General features: G+C 42.1%; 1 protein-coding gene across 5 annotated transcripts in view; it reads right to left on the reverse strand.

Moving 5' to 3' along the window:
* me1 (malic enzyme 1, NADP(+)-dependent, cytosolic) overlaps window positions 1-20574 on the reverse strand; it is a 178390-nt gene that overhangs the window by 27502 nt on the left and 130314 nt on the right. For all 5 annotated transcript variants that reach the window (XM_039805555.1, XM_039805556.1, XM_039805560.1 and 2 more), the window contains one exon: window positions 7263-7366. In XM_039805555.1, the coding sequence (XP_039661489.1) occupies window positions 7263-7366 (104 nt within the window). The remainder of the gene's footprint in view (window positions 1-7262; window positions 7367-20574) is intronic.

The raw sequence follows: 20574 nt of genomic DNA on the forward strand, positions 1-20574 counted from the left end.
CTTCCTAACACAGAGACTGGCAGCCCGGCTGACTTACTGCCAACACAGCGGTAGCCTAGTGCTGAGGAGAGAAATGTGTTTTCTATCAAGCTGAGAGCACTCATACAGCAATGAGAGCTTGTGCGAAGAGGAGGAATAATGAGGCCAAGAAGGGAGCTATAAACTTTTCATTGTTTTGGGGCTTTAGGAGACAGAGACAGGCGACAGGCGAGGATAGATGTGGCCTTGCCCCACTGCCACTGCAGCGCCCTCTGGTATGGTGTGGTGCAACTCGCTACTGGAGAGGTCACACCAGTTCACGCAGAACCAGGCTGCCTATACAGAAAGGCCATGAGTCCAGAGAGAGAGATCTGGGAGTGTAGTCCTCTGCAGAAGTTGAAAGTCGTACTCATATGCTATTCTCATTAAGTATTCTCAGTAAAGACAGAGGATTAAGTTTTAAAGTTTTAGGTGAGAATGAAAAACAATGTGGCCTGTTAGACATTGAATTCTATGTTTTATTTCTAAATGACAGCCCAGAAAGGTCAGAGACTCCTGACACAGACCTGAGAAAGGCTGAGCTGTTACACAATGCATATTTATGGGCATCCACTGATCATAAACTACAGAGTAACTATCTGTGGTTGTGGTACTGCAGAAAGAAAGGAACATCTTCCCAATGCAGAAAAAGCTCTTTGGTCCTTGGCCTGAGCCATAAAGATAGGGGGAGTGTTTGTGACAATGTGTGTGTGTGTGTGTGTGTGTGTGTGTGTGTGTGTGTGTGTGTGTGTGTGTGTGTGTGTGTGTGTGCGCGTTGCAGAGAACAAAGCTCATCTTGGAGGCCATTTGTGTTCATTGGCCCCTTTTCTGCCTGAAAGTCAGTCTGTTGTCTTTCCTTGACAACCGTCTGAATGGAACGCCAAATCTGACAATGCACCTTTTGCCATCTGAGTAGTGGGATTATTATTACTGGGTAACACAGGAAAAGTGGAAATAAATCTACCTGTAAAGGTGCCAAAGCTGGAATGAAAGTTATGATATAACTAATTGTATATGTACACTTATAATACTTAATTACATTGTAAAAAGATTTTAAATATAAATTACTTATTATTATGGTGTCCATGATCATTTTTCCTGGGAAACAAAAGACTGGGCCCCTGGGAAGAGGGATGTACAGTTATATATATATATATATATATATATATATATATATATATATATATATATATATATATATACACACACATATACACACACACACCTATGTGAACTGTATGTTTTTAAAATGATGTTAATACTGGGAAACAGTATTCTAGTTTTGGGGTCCAAAGGATCCATCCGCTATTCAAAACTGAGTTATATCCTGTCATATATCACTCAGGAACAAACTATACTGAAGTTTATTGGCTAATATTCAGTATTACGAGCTATTTATCACTAACAAATGATTTAGAGTTTAATTTATTTCTAGGTCGCTCCTCAATGCAATTTTGTTAGCCCTTTGTATGCTTGTAACTAAGGTGTTTATTATTCATTTATTTGTTGCTATTCAAATTCCAAAGTTTTGTCAAGTTTGACAAGCATTACATTTTGGGGATGAGTGACTTTGAACTCAAGACAAAGTTCAGGACTTGTTGAACCCGATTGCCAAAACAGCGACTTTGTTCCACCTCTCACGGCTCTTATGAAAGAAAGAGACAGTGTATCCCTGCTGTTGAGATTTGGCAGTGAGACGACGTTCCGTCTCTTTGTCAACAGCAGTGTCTGTTCAGTGACTTCAGAGACCAAAGAGGCCTGGGTGGACAGCACTCGGTCACTAGGATGAGACAACAGGCAATAGAATTCTTAAGACTGCTTAAGGCTGTGAAAGTGTGACAGTTGTTTCTGATATGATCTAATTGAGAGGAAATTTTGGACTTTGGGCATTCATCATGTAGACACACAACACATAAAATTGCTCCGAATCTGCTCAACATGTAACTAAGCAGCTGTTTTCTAACAAGTTGGACACATCAACTTTAAAAGGAGATAATATGACCGCGTGTTTCCACGAGCCCCACCCAATTCAAACTAGATTCAGATTCAGTCTGTATTCCTATATTTCGGTCTATTCTTTTCTGTATTGGTCAAGTATTGATTTCTTTAATCTATTTTTGAACTGAATGATATTATTCTGTCATGGATGTATTATATTAACTGGATACAGGATCCCAAAATGGCGCCAAAACAAAGCTTCTAATACTTCTGTGATATGCAACCCACTGAATATGCACAGTAGTATTTCTCTGCAGTGTTTCCACTCGGCCCATATACTTTACATTGTGGTGATGTCACAGGTTCTTAAATCGCTTCTCAGCTAGACGGAAGTTTTTCAAATATATAAAAAGTCCATGGACTTAACATTCTGAACAGAAAGAGTCATAACCCTGTTTGCAGTTCGAGGTGTCCTGGCAGCAGTCTTTTTTTTACAATGGTGGCCAATGGGGAAATCCTTTTTTTTTTGGCCTATGGGGAATTTTTCATTGTAACACTTGTGAAAGGCGTCCTCCAAGCAGATATTATCAGCAGACCTACTTTGCGCCCGTGTGGTCTGCAAATGTCCGTGTACGCATCCATTCTGGAGTATAATCGAGCCTAAAGACTCTATATTTGTGCAAGCTTGGTCTGTAAGCCAATCACCCATCAGTCATTATTCGTCTGCGTACAATAGTACACATTATAGGAAAACAGGTGTTTTGATTTAATTGATTTTCATGTTAGAGACTTCTGGAAACAGAAGATGACCAGACGGGGAGACAAGACACCTGCAGACGAAACGCTAACCTTTCCTGCCATGCCGCTGTTTAAGCTATCTCTATTATAACACAGAGCTCCTTTGTTCCTAACATTTTTATTTTTGCTATTTTGCGCCACTATAATAAGGGTAGCAGAATGAAAGAAAAATACCTAGACTCATTGTACTGTAGAACCTTCAGAGTTTCTTGGTCCTTACTGCCAATCTGTCCTATTTATTGGGAATAACTGCATTATTATTAATGTTTGATGGTATGAAAAAGAGTGTGAGACATGAGACGCTCTCCCATGTGGGGAATCGCTCAGACGTTGCTGTTATGTCTGGGCCAATATGCAGGACAGGAGAGTTAACGAGTGACCCAGCTCCTTCAGGAAACACAATCTGGCTTCATCGGAGACGCGATGAAATCTGAATCTTCAGCTAATAGGAAGTAGGTGGATGTCATACATATTTCCAACACTGAGGTGGGGGACTCTTTTAGTTGGAGTCTATGCAGAGCCAGGAAGGACCTCTACAAAGAAGGTCACACACAAGGGTGCTCTGTCCAAACACAGCTGTGAAACTTGTGTGCATATAGCATATGCATTTGTGTACACACACACACACACACACGCACACGCACACGCACACACGCTGTCTGTCTGTTTCTGCAGTCCCTACAGGGCTTCATGGCTGAAGCCTTAATAAATCCTCAGCCCCCTCTCACTCTCCTGCATCTCTCAGCAGACATTATTTCTCAAATCCCCGAGCCGTCATTGAAGACAAAGACGCATTCTGCATTCTTTCTCCTCTCCTCTGTTGCTGCTTTCATCCATCTGTCTATCATCTGTCTTTCTCTCCGTGTCTTATTCTCTCAATGCCATGAGTTTAAAATAGTTGATGGTAGGGCTGAACGATATGACCTATAAACTTTGTATAAAGTTTAAAAAACGTCTTTTGCATGATAAAAATGTAAGGCTATATAATCTATTTCTTAACTGCTAATTAACTTGTTAGTCTTAACTTTGAACCAGCAAGTTGCGTTCTTTTTTTCTGCTTGTGGAGAGCTACGTGACACATGAAACTATATCGATGAGGACCGGCGAGTTAAATCGGCGGTCTGAGAGTATTCCAGGCAGACACACAGCTGACAACCTGCAGGTGGAGGTGCTGGAGACAGCCTCGGACATACACGCCGCGGGCCGCTGTGGACTTGTGTCAGTCCCACAATGTGTCCGACAATCCACAAAACATCAACACCGGTACAAGCCTACAGCTGTCCGTGGACACGGAGTGCGGAAAGCGTGTCAGAGCCTCCCGGACGGTGAACTGAGACTCCGTTTCCTGCTTGTTGGCCAATGGTTAATGATCGGTTAACATTTAATTTCATTGTGCTTTCTTTTGGAAGGTTGGCTGCCAAAAATCGCCACTTACCAGCTAATTAATTAGCCTGAGTTAAACGCTAGCTATCAGGAAACAGAAGGTGGCTGGTGTGTGCACCAGTGTTTGTGTGTGGGTGTGTGTCGGCCCACCCCCGCATTTGGCGACTGGCGAGTGTTAATTTTGGACCCGCATCAGAAATAACTGATCAAAATTCGTCATGGGAAAAATACGTCGATAACTGTTTCAGAATTCCAACATGAATAAAGCGGAAGGGGACGGACATCCAGATCGAAAAGAAGGACATCTGGCGGAATTTCTGGCGGCACCGGAACAATCCCAGAAGTTGAACGTTGTGGATATAGACTAGATGAGAAGTAAATATAGAGCTACTGCCAGCAGCTGGATAGCTTAGCTTAGCTTAGCACAAACACTGGAAACAGTGGGAAGCAAAATCTACCTACCAGCACCTCTAAAGCTAATTAACAAAACAAATGAACACATAGCTCATTTGTTTATAAAAACGGTTAATTTTAGTTTTACAGGGTGTATGAGCTGGACTATATTTTAGCCAGGTGAAGTGACTTCTGCTGGTTGTCTGGCAATGTCAGGATGCATAATCATATGTGCCTGTGCCATATTAGATACTGATAGAGCAGCATTTAGAAGAAAAAAGCTTACGTGTTGTTGCTACTGCCATCTAATGACACAATACAGTTAATAGAGTTTGTTCACAAGTTTTCACCTCACATTCCTCCAGTTTGCTCTCATGTGCTTCATGCAGTAGCATTCTCACAGAGAGATATCTGCACACACCAACATATATACATTAGGGATTAAATGTAATAAAAAAAGGTTAGTTTTTCCATGACAAAAAAGAGAGTTCAGAGTTTTGAAACCATTGCTGAGCCTTGTGTTATGGGCGTGTGCAGGAGGAGCAATGAGATTAAGGGATCATTCGTTTCTGCCTGGAGACAAAAGCAGTAGACAACACCTGCTGATTGTTCAACAGGAGCAGTCGCCAGAGAACTGGAGGCTGATCTGAAATCATACAAACACTCGGTTGCATCACGAACCATTCTCCTTCAACTCAGAAGCATTTTTAAACGGTGGATTAAAAAAATCCCTCCAGACTTCTGCTGTTTATTGATGATGAGTCAATCCGGGGTATTCTAGTTCACGTTTAGTTTTAAGAAAACTAAACATGAATATCACTTAAAAGACTGCAGAGCTGTAATCATTCATTCGATCTCTGAGCCCATAATTACTCTTTTTCCGCCAATCTGGCTCCTCTGGGGAAAAAGCTTCGCTGTTCCATGTAGTTGAGAAGCCACCCGGTTATTAGAGTCATAGCTTCCTGTTGCCAGCTGGAGGGGCCCCAGACCCAGGCTGATCCTACTGGACTCTGGACACTCTGGGTTAGGACAAGTCTTAACCAGGCCCATGTGTGCGTGGCTGTGATGGCTTCACGGCACACAGGGACACAGAGATGTGTCAGCATGCATGCAAGTCAAAGTCCATTAAGGAAAGAACTGCAATAAACACATAAAGTACAAGTCCCAAAGGGAAGCAGTATGGCTAACCTAATTTCAGCTCAAAAAAGAGGGAAAAGATAAGATCAGTGTATGAAAACAAAATGAATGACAAAATGGAATATTAAACAATTCAATGCCTGGCTGTGCCTCCAAGTCAAACACACCAAAGCTAACCCCTCACTGTGATCCAGTGATGAATCAAACAGGGTTTAGCATGTCTACATGACATCACAAGTCTGAATTATCTCTGTGCTTGGGAAAGATATGGTGAGAGATGTTCCTTCGACTGGGACCACTAGAGTCATACAGAGAATAAAACAGCTTCTTCCACAAACCAGACATCTCCCACAATTCCTGTAAGCTTCTCTGTTTACATGTTCAATCATATTCTTTAAGCATTCAGAATAATCATGTATGACATTATTTAAATATATGTTTACAACAACAAACACCCAGCCCTCCTTTCACCCCAGGTCGCTTGATCACGCCCCTCAGCGTCTGATATAAGGCACCCTTTGGCCCTGATAACCCGACCAAGACGTCGGCAGAAAAAACGTCGCCAGCAAAACACATAGCCACTTCGCTGTTTGGCCTGATGCACTTTGCAAATGCTTTTTTGAAGCAGACGCATCTGTACCAACCTAATTCGGTGGGATCGCCCCCCTTTAGCGCCGGTATGAGACGCATCAGGCTTTAAACTATCTCTAATGTTAACCCATCTGCGGCAATATCAGATGCTAAGAGCAACTGCACCAGCTGGCTAGCCTGGATACCAGCCGAACTTAGCCCCGCCCACAAAATTCGAGGTCGGAAACATTCTGACTAGAATCTGAGTAGGACCATGTCAGGCTACCAGCTGGCCATTCCCTTCAATATTAACACACCACAGCGCTATAAGGCGACGTAGTACAAAGAGCGACAAAGTCAGCGAAGAGATTGGGGTGGATGGATGGGTCAAAAGACTGCTGTCCGTGTCCCATGTGAAACCAAGAGTCACACTGACATATTTTAACTTACATATGTAAAATAGGTTCCTTAACAAACTCACTTATACTAACCCAAACCAGGATCGTTAACCATCTGTTGAAGTCTATTGGAGTACCCTGCATGTTGAGAAAATGACACTAAGGGGTCCTGACCAAGTGTCCTTACATGATGAGTTGGGAAAAAAATCCAATTGGCTGAGTTTCTGTGGAGTAATAAGCAAGTCAGATCATTGTGGACAGTTTGAAAATGGTATGCTGCCAAGAGTAAAAAACATACAGGTGTCCAGTTCAGCTTCTGAATAGTTGGTTAGCTGAACCCATGCCGCTGAAATCAATAGCACTGACGGTTACCAAGGCTCTCCGATCACATTTCAATGAGCTCATGTTGCCATTCAGCCAGTATGTAGATTGAATTGCTTAGCAACCAAAACCTGATTTAAAGAAGGTTACTGAAGTTCCAGACCCCTGAATCCCACAACATTTTGGCTCCATCACTGCTTGACATATTTCTTTTAAGACACCATGTGCTGTTTGTATTAAAATGACAACAGCAGACTGCATACAGGAATTGGGCAAATGATTCATTGAAGGCCAATATGATCATACCTGTCTGACACAGCCTTCATAAATTCATCCAGCAGGTCATCATAGGCCTGGCCTCGCACTCTCTTATGTCTCAGCCCAATGTAGAGAGGGTCCTTCAGCAGCACCTGCAAAAACACATGGAGACAGAGGACAGAATGGCAAGTGAGAGGAAAAATATATATAAAACCAATAGGAAGAAAGGAAACTTTGTTTTTAATGTTCCATCTTAACTTAATATTTGTGTCTTTAAAGCTGCACTATCAACTGGGCCAAGGAGAATTGTTTAAACGAGTACTTGACTGATTTAGCATTGCACTCCTTTAACATTGTTGGATTAATGATGGACAGTTATGGACAGTGAAAATTAATGCATCTGTTCCAGAGGTATTTCCTTTTTTATTGCACGCATTCTTTTCCTTATGAAAAAAAAAGGCACCTACATTACCCACAATACAACTCGGCTGCTCAGTTTAGTTCGTGATTTGGGTGTGTTATGCAAGTAGTGGCTAGTGTAGCCTTAAGATGATAACCTCAAACAGAAATTAGGAACAGGCTTTGGACGTCTGTAATATCACTTCTTTCTAACTCCACACTCCCAGAATTGTTGTAGTTTTCAGCCCCAACTGACCCTGACTCAAGTAGATCATCTAAGGCATTAAAATAATTGTCTGGCCTTAAAAGATTCTTTTGGTGAGAAATGATGGATTATGTAGTATGACCCGGTCATAACTGTACTTGCAAGTGAGAGCAGCAGGAAGAACTAAAGGAAGTTCCTGAAGAAGGATGATTTAGAATGAAGAATGTAAATGTGTGACATATGTGTGTGTGTGTAGGAGCCATTGGAATCAAGGCTGAACAGCAAAGGTAAACTAACAGTGTGACGAAGATGAGAGAACAGCACCAGTGAACTTTGACCTAGTTGCACCAAGAATTTTTAAGAATGAGAGGGATACAGCAGGGAAGGGAGAAAATGAACAGCAGAGATAGATGTGAGGGACAGAGAGACATAAATAGAGAATGAAAGATAAAGTGAGACTGTGATGAATTAGGTGGAAATAACTGCCCCTACAGTAGCAGTGATAGATTGCTTACAGAATTTGCTTTGGGGTATCTGCACATATTTCATCAGATCTTTGACATGCTGCACCTGCTTGCTATAACATGGTTCAGCCATAAAAATAGAATGAAAGTAGAATGGACATTTCCATTCAAATCAACATAGGATGGTCAGAGCGTCGGCCATTTATTTGTGTACCATTTCCATAGGTAATAAGTGTTAACGTTGTAGCAGGCTAACTTCCATATAAAATTCCGTATACACCAACTTGCGGCAAGTCACAGACTCACACTGAGGAAGGAAAAAAGGGGGAGTTCTCTGCGCTTCTGCAGACCACAACAATCCGGTGCAACCAAGGCGGGACACAACAGAATAAATAGCAAAAAATTGCCGGTGCAACACGGATGTCTTCACACTGAGGAAGTTTTGCAGTAATGATCAAATGAGCTGTAGTACAAAGCAGTAGAAAGCACATTGCTATCCCGAGATAAATAACTTTGTTACTTTTATATTACTGTAACCAGTGTAGCGTTAAAGCACAGCGGAATTCGCAAGCTAGCTTACTAGCCAGCCATTCACTAGTTAGCTATCTAGCCTGCTAATTCCACCATGCTTTAATGCTACAATGGTTACAGAAAATGAGCCAAACAGCGAGCTGGTCCAACAGTCCCTCCACTTCACTCCCCGCCGCTAGAATTCAGACAAGCTAACTAGCCAGCCGTCCGTCTCCGGAGCTGCCGTCCGCTCTCTTCCATGGTGGAGAAGTCTGCATAACAACTAACAACAATTGCCTTTTTCTTTTGTCAAGTGAAATGACCATGGAAACAGTTCAATGGCCGCTCTATTCTCATATTTCTATGCTCTTAACATATGGTACTGTAGCTTCCTATCTAGACAGAGTTTGGAAGACAGACTCATAATCTAAATGTGCTACACTCTGTAAACTTTGGCTTCCAGGAAATTTCGATTCAAAAGGAGTGGCGACCTAATCCGGAGAGTTGTCATGCCTCATTGGGACGGGCAACCTTTACTTCTAGAGATGGATAATTAGAGGGTGCCACTAAGATGAGCGCGGCAGCAGCCGCCTTTCCATGGCAGGGTCAAGACTTGCCATGTCCAAGAACAGCTCAAAAAGTTTATATAAGGCAATATTTATTTGAAGTTGCCAACTCCTTTCCTGGCAAGATTTTAATGGACAGTAATAGGCTTGAGGTGGTTAAGATCAAAAGTAAGTAAAACAAGCAAAACATTTTCTCGTGATCCTGCTGAGAGGTGGATTGATCAGGGAAAGCTTTTGGTGGTAATTTCACAAGTTGATGCAAGAGCATGCATGGAGAAAAAAGAAAATGCTATTAAATCCAGAAGAGTTGTTCACCTCTGGAGTGGAGTTTCACATGCAATTCATGTGCTGTCTATTAAGTGCATCATGGTGAGGTTTTGTTTCATTATTCTGTCCATTTCCACGCTGTGACGAATCTGCCTTTAAAAAGGTGAAAGAGAAGGATCTGCATTATAAGTAACTCTGAAAGTCCTGAGTGAGTTTCAAGTGGGATGACCTTGTTGACACTGTTCTGAACTGTTGACATGAGTTGTCTTTCTGTCCCAGATTATCTACTGTTGATTGGCTAAACTGTCCTTTGTGTTGTACAGCCCTCCTTTCTCTCAGAAGGGATTAGTCCTGGTGTATGGCTTTAGAGTTCATGCTTGCTACAGACACAGAAGCTCCTTTTTCACTGTTGCAACTGTTTCCAAACTGATGACTTTTGGACTTCAGGAAAATAATATAAAGTTATATTTGACTGCTTTGTTGTGCTGGACTTTTAATGAGGGAGTTTTAAGTAGTTTAACATTGAAACTTTCCATGTTAAAAATGTGACTGCAGCATTTACGAAAAAGTTAATTCTAAAGAAGCACTGGAACAAGACCAGGGATCAAGAACAGCCTGGACCTGTCTGAGGTAAAGGACACCCAGCACTGGACAAACAAACCGCATATTGTCCTGGATGACATCATTGACTCTAATGTCACCATGAGTGTTAGTGTTGAGGTCATTCCAGGTGACATCGGGCCCAGGGATGCACTGACAGATACAGTCCAGGGAGATAACCAGATGATGCCGTAAAAAAAAACGGACTACATGCAAACTGGTTTGTTTTTCCCTTATGCTGCTTGTGTTTCTGTGCCTCTTTCCCTGCAGATATGTACGTGTTTTTGTGTGTACTTTATGTAAGTCAGAGATAAGAGCTATCCAGGTAGTCAGAGTTTATTGCTGGTTCCCACACAAGAACACAGCCACCACATTCCTCTTAAGAAAAAAACAACTGGTGGCTCACTTTCTAAATGTCCAAAACAGACATTTTGCACACTGAGCCTTATCTGATAAAAGATTAAAGCAATAGTTTGAGTTTTTTGGAAAATATGCTAATGCATTTCTTGCCAAGAGTTAGATAAGAAGATTGAAGTCCATCCTGATCCAGGAAACGACCGTATAAGACGATTGTGCAAGAAGCTCATAACGACTCATATTTACATTCGCAGTTGGCCCTCTCGTGGCTGTAGTAATTATCGCAGGAAGCAAACGAGGAAGTGAGGTCACAAAGTGTAAGAGCACTAAATTCTACAAAAGAATGCAGATTGGGGTTGTGGATTGGTCAAACAAACAGCACTTTGACTCAGGAGACCGAGGATCGTGTCCCGTGTGAAACCAAAAGTCAACAGTCACTTTTTGAAATGAACTGCCTTTTACAGACCTTATTCCATGATGCAGTGATGTCTGTGATGCACTTATACCCTCATTTCAGTAGTTTTATGTGACTAATTTTTAAAACAATCCCTGATGATTGCCTAACCCTAAGTATTTTTGTTACTTTAGCGTAACTAGCCGCATCACAACATTAACTACGTGTTTAAAACGGTGACCGTTATGTTAAATAGAACGGCACATGATTAAAACTGTATTTGCGGTCACATGTTTCGAAACGGCCACCGTGCGGCAGTAAATAGAACGATCATAGACTGTATGTTGTTTTGGGAGTCATTCGAAATGGACCTATTCTGTTGTTTAGGTATGATGATGTGTTGCAAGATTGATACCATTATATCTGTACACTAAAAATGAAGCTACAGTACAGCCAGCAGCTGGTTAGCTTAGCTTAGCATAGAGCATGGAAACAAGGAGAAACACACAAAGTGCCATTTTAACACTTAGATTTGTGTACAAATTAAACAAATGAGATATACAGTGTTAATACGTTATTTTTCAAAGTGCTACTCGGCAGATCCTGTTACATTTGGACAGAGCCAGGCTAGCTCCCCCGTTTCCAATCTTTTGCAAGGCAAGCTGTAGCTCCATATTTACCGTATAAATATAAGAGTGGTATCAATCTTCTCATCTAACTCTTGGCAAGAAAGCAAGTGAGTGTATTTTCCAAAATGTCAAACTATTTGTTTGGGAAAAAAACAAAGTAAGTCTTAGTCAGGGGGGTTGCCTGCTTGACTGTTTGGATGGCTGCCTGCTTGCCTCTCTCTAGCCCCATATCCACTCAAGGACAAATATAATCCCATAATAACAGTCATTTTAATAATTAGCTAGAGCTACCCCTACCTCATAGCCTCCCAACTCTATCTGCTCTCATCATGCCTTCACAGTCAGGACTGCAGAGTGAGGCGGGGTATCAAGGGGCAGCAAGCTAGCCTTTCTCCCATATAAAGCCAGCCCAGAGAAACTACACATTAGACACATACGCACATATTTATCCCATTACAACTCATTTAGCCTGTCATCTCTTATAATAAAGAAATATACCTGGCAGACTACAGCAAAATCTCTTTTATAGCTATTTCTTTTAAAGCATCAATACTGTGTGTGTGTGTGTGTGTGTGTGTGTGTGTGTGTGTGTGTGTGTGTGTGTGTGTGTGTGTGTGTGTTTTTGCAGGCGAGTTTGTCCCTGTGCATATATGTAATTTCTGTGACAATAATAATAATACATTTTATTTATATAGCGCTTTTCATGGTACTCAAAGACACTTTACAGTAAAAACCAGCACATATCACATTAAAAACAGATAAGCAATAAAGCAGTGGAGCAGGTCTGTGAAGTAGGAAGGAGCCTGGTTATGGAGGGCTTTGTGGGTGAGGAGGAGGACTTTAAACTGGATGTGTTGGGAAACAGGGAGCCAGTGGAGGTTCTGAAGGACCTGAGTGATGTGATCACAGGAACGGTTGGTGAGGAGACGGGCAGGAAAGTTTGGGATGTATTGGAGTTTATTTAAGGCTTTTGCAGGTGAACCATAGAGGATGCTGTTGCAATAGTCAATTCTGGAAGTGATGAAGGCGTGAATCAAAGAAGGTGAGTAATGGGCGGAGACGGGCAATGTTTTTGAGGTGAAAGAAGGCAGTTCTGGTTATTTGGTTGATGTGGTTTTCAAAAGTGAGGTTGCTGTCAAAGATGACTCCCAGGTTACGGATCTGTGGGGATGAAGACAGGGTGGAGTTGTTGACAGGGAGACCGAAGTTATGGGTGTTCTTTGTGAGGGATTTCGGGCCGATCAGCATCAAATCAGATTTATTTTAGTTGAGTTGGAGGAAGTTGGTTTGCATCCAGGTTTGAATATCGGTGAGGCAGTTGGTCAGGGTGGAGGATATAGTTGTGGTGATGGATTTGGTAGAGATGTAGATCTGGACATCATCGGCGTAGCAGTGGAAGTGAAGACCATGTTTGCGTATTTCTGAGTGGCAGGATGTAAAGGATGAAAAGGAGAGGACCAAGCACCGAACCTTGGGGGACGCCTTGTGACAGAGGAGCAATGGAGGAGGTGCAGTTGTTGATGTGTATGAACTGTTGTCTGTTGGTGAGATAGGAACAGAGCCAGGAGATTGCGATGCCACTGATGTTGCAGTAGGTTTCCAGTCTTGCGTCTTTTACATTGTTCGTTTAAAAAAAAGTCGCCACTCCACACGTCCCTTTACTTTCCCTGTACTTGCCACTGCTGAGCTATCTCAGTACTCATGGACTCGTCCCACTTTGTTTCCTGGAGACATACAGTACAGGCAAAAAGTTTGGACACACCTTCTCACTCAATGTGTTCCTTTATTTTCATGACTATTTACTTTGTAGATTCTCACTGAAGGCATCAAAACTATGAATGAACACATATGGAATTATGTACTTAACAAAAAAGTGTAAAATAACTGAAAACATGTTTTATATTCTAGTTTCTTCAAAGTAGCCACCCTTTGCATTTTTTGATAAAATGCAAACCCTTGGTGTTCTCTCAATGAGCTTCATGAGGTAGTCACCTGAAATGGTTTTCACTTCACAGGTGTGCTTTGTCAGGGTTAATCAGTGGAATTTTATCCCTTATTAATAAAAAAGCAAAGGGTGGCTACTTTGAAGAATCTAAAATATAATACATGTTTTCAGTTATTTCACACTTTTACATAATTCCATATGTGTTCATTCATAGTTTTGATGCCTTCAGTGAGAATCTACAATGTAAATAGTCATGAAAATAAAAAGGAAACACATTGAATGAGAAGGTGTGTCCAAACTTTTGGCCTGTACTGTAAGATATCAAAAACAACAGTCTTCAAAAATCAAGTCCAACTTGGATTTCGTCCTCAATCCATTGGCGTTAATGGAAGAAAAGAGCAACATTAAAGAAAGGAAATGCAAGTGTGTCATGAACAAAAGCTGAAACTAGTCCTTCTCATAGAAGTGGCCTGCCACTCTAGAGACTTGTTTTATCTCAATTTTCTTAAAATTGCATGATTCAGAGGAGAGGAGGAGGTCATTGGTGACTTTGAGGAGGGCTGTTTCAGTGCTGTGTTGTGAGCAGAATCCAGATTGAATTGGTTATTGGAGATGAGGTGGGTTTTCATTTGGGCAGCGACAACACGTTCCAGGATTTTTGATAGGAAGGGGAGGTTGGATATGGGTCGGAAGTTGGACATGGTGTCCAGGTTTAGACCAGGTTTCTTGAGGATGGGGGGTGACTGATGCAAGCTTGAGTGTTGTGGGGACTGATCCGGAACTGAGAGACGAATTAATGAATGTAGTGATGAGTGGTGCGGTGGATGGTAGACAGGTCTTAATGAAAGCTGATTGGATGGGATCAAGGCTGCAGGTGGAGCTGTTCATGCCTGTGGTGAAATGTGAGAGCTCCAAAGGGGACAGTAGAAAGAAATGAGAGAGTGACAGAGGGTGGAGGGGGGGAGGCAGGTGTGGTGGTTGAAGGAGCAGGGTAGGTGGTCAAGTTGTTGTAAATGGTGTTGATTTTGGATTGAAAAAATTAGAGAAAAGAGTTGCATTTGTCCACTGTGAAGGTTGTAGAAATGTTGTCAGGGGGGTTAAGAAGTTTGTTTATTGTAGAGAAGAGAGTTTTGGGGTTGTTGGAGCCAGAGTGTATGAGCTGTGAGTGGTAGTAGGACCGGGCAGTGTTTAGGGCGTTTTTGTATTGTTGAAGGTAGTCTGTATGTGCATAGAGGTGAACTGTTAAACCAGTTCAGGAGTGTACCAGGGGGCTGAGTGTGTGAAGGAGACAGTTTTAGTAATGATGGGAGCCAGTAGGTCCAGACAGGAGGACAGAGTGTTGGTGTAGTAGTCCACAAGGTGGGTTGGATCATCAGACACTGAGGGGGGAGGCAGATATTGAATTGGAGAGAGAAGCTGAGAGAGCAGATGAATTTATGAATTTGAGGTTCCTGAATGAGATGTCTTTTGGGATAGGAATGCTGATGTTGATATCTATGATGACTGCAAGATGGTCTGAGATATGGAGGGTGATGCTGGAGAGATGATTTACTGTGAGACCAGTGTAGCAGACCAGGTCGAGGATATGACCATGAGTGTGGGTGGGGAAGTTAACATGTTATGAGAAGTTGAAGCAGTTTAACAGTTCCAGAAATTCAGTGGCAGATTTGCAGTTGATGTTGTCGATGTGGAAGTTAAAATCTCCAAGGATGACAGAGGGTGATATAGCACAGAGCGGGGTCAGGAAATGCAAAAAAACAGATGCGTGCGAGTGGGTGTGTCGAGCCAGCGGCATCGGGGCTGGGCGAGGTCCCTGCCAGGACCGGGCAAGGAAGTCCGCCGGAGCGTCGGAGCACAGCCTCCTGCGCCTAGCAGAAGAGATCGAGGTGCGGGAAGAAGGCCGGTGAGTTGATTCTCTGGTGGGATCACGAACCACCCACATGGCACTGGCACCCTCAGTCTTCGGCTGTGAGGGGTCCCATGCGATGGTGTCTTGGAGGGTTGAGTTTGGCTGTTTTTTGGAATGCGAGGCCACTACGAACTTGGTCAGGACTGGGTGACGGGTCAAGAAACTGCTCAGCAAGGAGTCCTTCGTCTGGAGCTCAGGAGAGGTCAGAGATCTCTTTATTTGCCTTTCTGAGCAGCTCGCTGTCATCACATGTCACTGCAGGCATTGTTGTAGTGGGATGTAATGAACCCACTGCAGAGATGGTGCTTCAGGTTTTAGGCTAGGCTTTGCTTATTTTCCAGTAGATCCAGTTAGCTATGGTTGTTAGCTTCCAGTGCTAAAAACAGACCGCCGGTAGCCTCCTAGCCACTGCAGCAGTAGCAAGAATGAAATACGACTTTTGGCAGTGGATCAGGCGTCCAATTATTAAAATAGGTGAACCGGATTAAAAGGTGGACTTATAACAGACCAGGATTAAAAAAAGTGTGTTCTGAAGTATAGAGTGTGAACTGAAGAAGAGTAACTTTTTAGAGAGAGGGGTAAGCAGCGTACAAACAATGCCTTTTTTTCCAAGAGTGAAGAACAGTGAGTCTCATGCCTAGTGTAATAACTCAACATGTCTCAAAATGTAACAAATTACACATTACTAAAAAGTACAGCAAAGGTAATTAGCAAAATTACTAATTTTATTACTTTGGTTACTCAGCCCAGCACTGTCAAATGTGCCTTTAAACAACTCCAAAGCCTCCACACCCACATTAGTTCTGTAGTTAACATGTGTAAAAATAGAAAGCAAGATATCAACAATGGTTGGAAGGTATTTACTGACCATTAACAGCAAGCTTAAGGTTAGCCCCAGTGATTGCACACAGCAGCACTCAGAAATCCCATTCACAGTGAAGTTGGTAGTTTCACACACCATCCTACTTTAAACAAAACCAGGTGATGCTAAATAGGCTTACCAGTGGCTAACCTTAGCAAGCTTTAAGAATAGTCAACATCTAATGGTACATTTTGGAGTTACCATGAGTTGAATTTTTTCTTTTGTATGCTGTACGTGCTAATGCATCCCCCACGCCTTCATTCCTGAGCTAACACAAAGCTACTTGTCACTGAAGAAGTATTGACATTACTCGTTACTACCTCAAACTGCACATATCTGTGCATTCAAAGTCAAAGTCAAGTTTATTTCATCCATGAAAATGGAAATTACAGTTACAGGGCAGAGCACCCATCCACCCAGCACTACCGTGCAGCATCTGCAGCTATTTTGCCATTTGCAAATATTCAGCCAGTAATTAAACAAATGATTTACAATGTGTTCATTAAGTAGCTTTAGAGGTCCCTGCTTCCAGTCTTTATGTTGCGCTATAGGCTATCACCGCCCGGTCAATCATTCAGTGTATGCTGAACTATTCCTAAACATCTCTACCTTCAATATTTGAAGTTGTAATGAGCTCTGCATCAGTGCTCATTGATACACACTATACACACAAAGTGTTTCTCTTCCTCTTATTTTGGCAACAGATATAAGGCAGTGTGGTGGCAAATTTTATTTTAACCATTTGTTTAATGATATTAACCATTGGTTTGATTGTTTTAGAACACCACAAGATTTAGCTTCTTCATGTGTAGATTCAAAAGGCTCCAAGTGAAATAGTTGGCAACCGTGAACTATAGCCCAGTAGAGTTATTTAGTTCTACTAGCCTGAACCTTCTCACATTGTTGTCTTTTGCTTAGATAGAAGTGGAGAAGGCCGATGATTGTTTACAACAGTGAGAACTACGTAGCTTTCTGTCACCTGAGATAAACAGTTGTTTAGGCTAATGTTAGGAACAGAGAGCAAAGGGGAAGGTGAGACAATGGGGTGACTGTAATGATGTCCTCTTCTTGATTATGGCCATGCTAAAAGATAAACTTAGAGGGGTGGCTTAACGGACTTTCTTCACTATATGATGTTTGGATGTTTAGACTTTAGGTTAGAAAGACATTTTCAGTTGTGCTGCGTGTACCTTTGAAACTGTGTTTTCTCCATTTGCAAATGTAAATAAATACTCAAAGACCAAACTTTGGTTTAATTCTCAAACAGTAGTTCGTTTTGATTTTATCATGAATATCACTAACTCTGCTGCTTCAAGGAAAACTTCCACCACAGTTTGGCGTTGTCCGGCAGGATGGATGAGTTAACAGAGAAAAGAGCTCCGTTGGGTCGATTATGAGACTGGCTATCCAGGGATCAAAAATCACCTGCCCTCATACCTCTAAACCTTTAAAAAGGTTTTCAGAGAGAAGAGGGTTAGGACCGCTGAGCTCTTGACTGTTTTCCACTTCGTCAAAAACGAACAGGGAGAGATTTCAAGCAGCACGGTAAGATAAAATTGATTAATTACAATTGGATTGCGGAATCACAAGGTTTTGAACAAACATTCTAAACAAGCAACTGTTGCTAAACGAATTAAGTAATGAATAATTGGCGAAATCATTCTCTTAACTAAAGAGAATAAATGAAACTAATTCTGACTTTTGGGAAGTGAGTAACTGGGTATTTTTTGGGTCAGATAGGACAAAGATATAACCGGGTTACGAGTGACATCCTTTAACAGACAGACATATTTCTGATTATTTCTTTGATACGGGTGTGACAATAGCTTACAGAAGAGACAGGCTGTGGACTGTCAACAAAGTTAGTTTGATAACTAACAAAAGGGTCTGAAGACCAAAACAATTACAATTGAACAGAAATAGTCTGAGAAACTATTAAATAAAAAATAAATTAAAAAAAATATATATAGTCTGTGACAATTTAAAGAAGCTCTTGACTATTTATAAGATAGTCTGTGACACTTTGAAGAAGCTACACTTTAAAGAAGCTCTTGACTACTTATAAAAAAAAATGGTCTGTGACACTTTAAACAAGCTCTTGACTATTTAGAGACGGACTGCAGAAGACATAAAATAGTAAATAGTCTGTGACACCCTAAGCAGGTTCTTGACTATTAAGCGATTTTTTTGTCTGCAGGGCTGTCCCGGTTTTTTGAAGGTTTGCTGAAGAAATAACCTCGCTTTGTGGTGACGATCACATTGAAAAAAAAAAGCTTCTGTCATTATGGGTAACGAACCATCGAAGCCCCTTTGAAGCATCTGGACCCATTGTGGGTGAGATGTGTCAGAAATATGGACCGGATTGTTTGAGATGTCGGTTATATTGGTCAAAAGCTTTGGCTTTCCGCCAAATGGATCTCTAAGTCTAGTAAAGCTAAGGATGTTAAAACACGCTTTAGAAGAGGAAGAGAGAAAGCAAAAGGGGAAAAAACAATTAAAACAGAGATTTTAGAACAAATTGAGGATAATAAGGCATGTTTTAATGTGTGGATGAAAGAAGCTGATAACAGAGAGAGAAAACAATTGCAGAAACAGACGACATGTTAAACATGAGTGATACTAACAAAACGGTGAAAAGAAAAAAAAGACATGAACACTGTCACTGACACAATTTCTCCTCTCTATCCGAGTTTGAAAGGCGTGGATCCAGGTCTCGGCGTTCCACTGCCATACCCAAACCCCACTGCAGCAAGGAAAGCGCCGACGGGTGAGGGCGAGAAACAAGCGGGCACGAGGGAAACCCTCCACCCATTCCACCGCCACCCTGGTGCATCCGCGCCCCACAGAAGGAACAACAGAGAGGGATGCAGACGAAGATGAAGCTGATGCATTCCCAATGATTCAGGTTGCTACACAGGGAGGAGTGGGTGCGCGGTATAGACCCTGGACTGAAACGGACATTAGAAGAGCCACAAGCCATCTCCCCATGTAAAGACTGTGCGGCCGCTAATTTTCCAAGTCCCTCAAAGCATTCATTGAGACTTTTCTGCCCACTGTTCAAGAAATACGACGCATTCTGATGCAAAATCTTGGGCCTATGGAGTATGCAAAGATCAGAAACTCCAGTCATTTTTCGCCCCCAACTCTTAATAATAGAGCAAATGATGACTACAACGACGCCGCTGGAGGAACTCTTCACCGGGATAGAGACCACTTTTCCGGGTCAGGATTGATATGTCACGGTGGCAAACACCAAGCAGTTGAAAGGCCAGGCGTGGTGGAGGATTTCCAGCACCGACTGGCTGAGACTTTGACCGACACAGCGCGTCATCGCACAACCGCCGCCGAGCGGTGGTTGAACTTTGGGAAGCCCATTTCAAAAACGTATTTTTGGGTGGGCTGCTCCCTGACATTCGAGCTCACGTGAGAAGACATGCATTGGATTGCAAGATTCAGCTCTGACGGAGATCGTTAGACATGCCAGACATGCTGAGAAAATCATGGCTAACAGGAAAGAAAAGGCAGAAAGGAAAAGACAACAGAACAATGACAATGCACAGCTGACTCTCATGAAAACTGTAGCAGCACTGTCCCAAGAAAGGAGAGGTGCTGGCAGAGGAGCTTCCAGAGGCACAAATAGAGGGTCTTCAGGGGCAGAGGAGGCAAAGGCAATGGCAAGGATAGGGCAGTGATTAGAGACACATGCTTCAACTGTGGCAAGAGAGGACATTGGTCCTATGACTGTCCTTACCCCAGGAGGGATTCATCCGAAGAACAGCACAAATGACCCCGCAGGTATGCAGATTGACAGAAGGTGGGGGATGGAGTTGGTGGTGCGACTAAGAGACTGGAGGACGTTTGCATCTTTTCAGGAGGGTAACATGAACATACGTACATATACATGCTTGCAATGAAGACATGCTTTTTGCACGCTGCAACACTCCCTACACGATAGACAGATCAAATTAGACAAAAATACTGCACATTGAATAGAAACAACTTTTGGAAAATAGCTCAATTTATTCAATGTATTTATATGATGAGTATACAAATTGCCTACCATGGTGTTAATTATACAAGGGAAGAAAATTGGATTTTTAGTTGATTCGGGAGCAACAATTTGGGTTTAGTGAAGATCTTTGTTCTTCAATCAGAAGCTCTCTGGTAAACTAGTTTTTCCTTAGAGAAGTGATTAGTAGAATGGTGATCCCAGAAACGTTCACCATTCTTATGATATGTGTGTATTCAGATCC

The sequence above is a fragment of the Perca fluviatilis genome, chromosome 7, assembly GCF_010015445.1.
Source record: "Perca fluviatilis chromosome 7, GENO_Pfluv_1.0, whole genome shotgun sequence".
Taxonomy (NCBI): domain Eukaryota; kingdom Metazoa; phylum Chordata; class Actinopteri; order Perciformes; family Percidae; genus Perca; species Perca fluviatilis.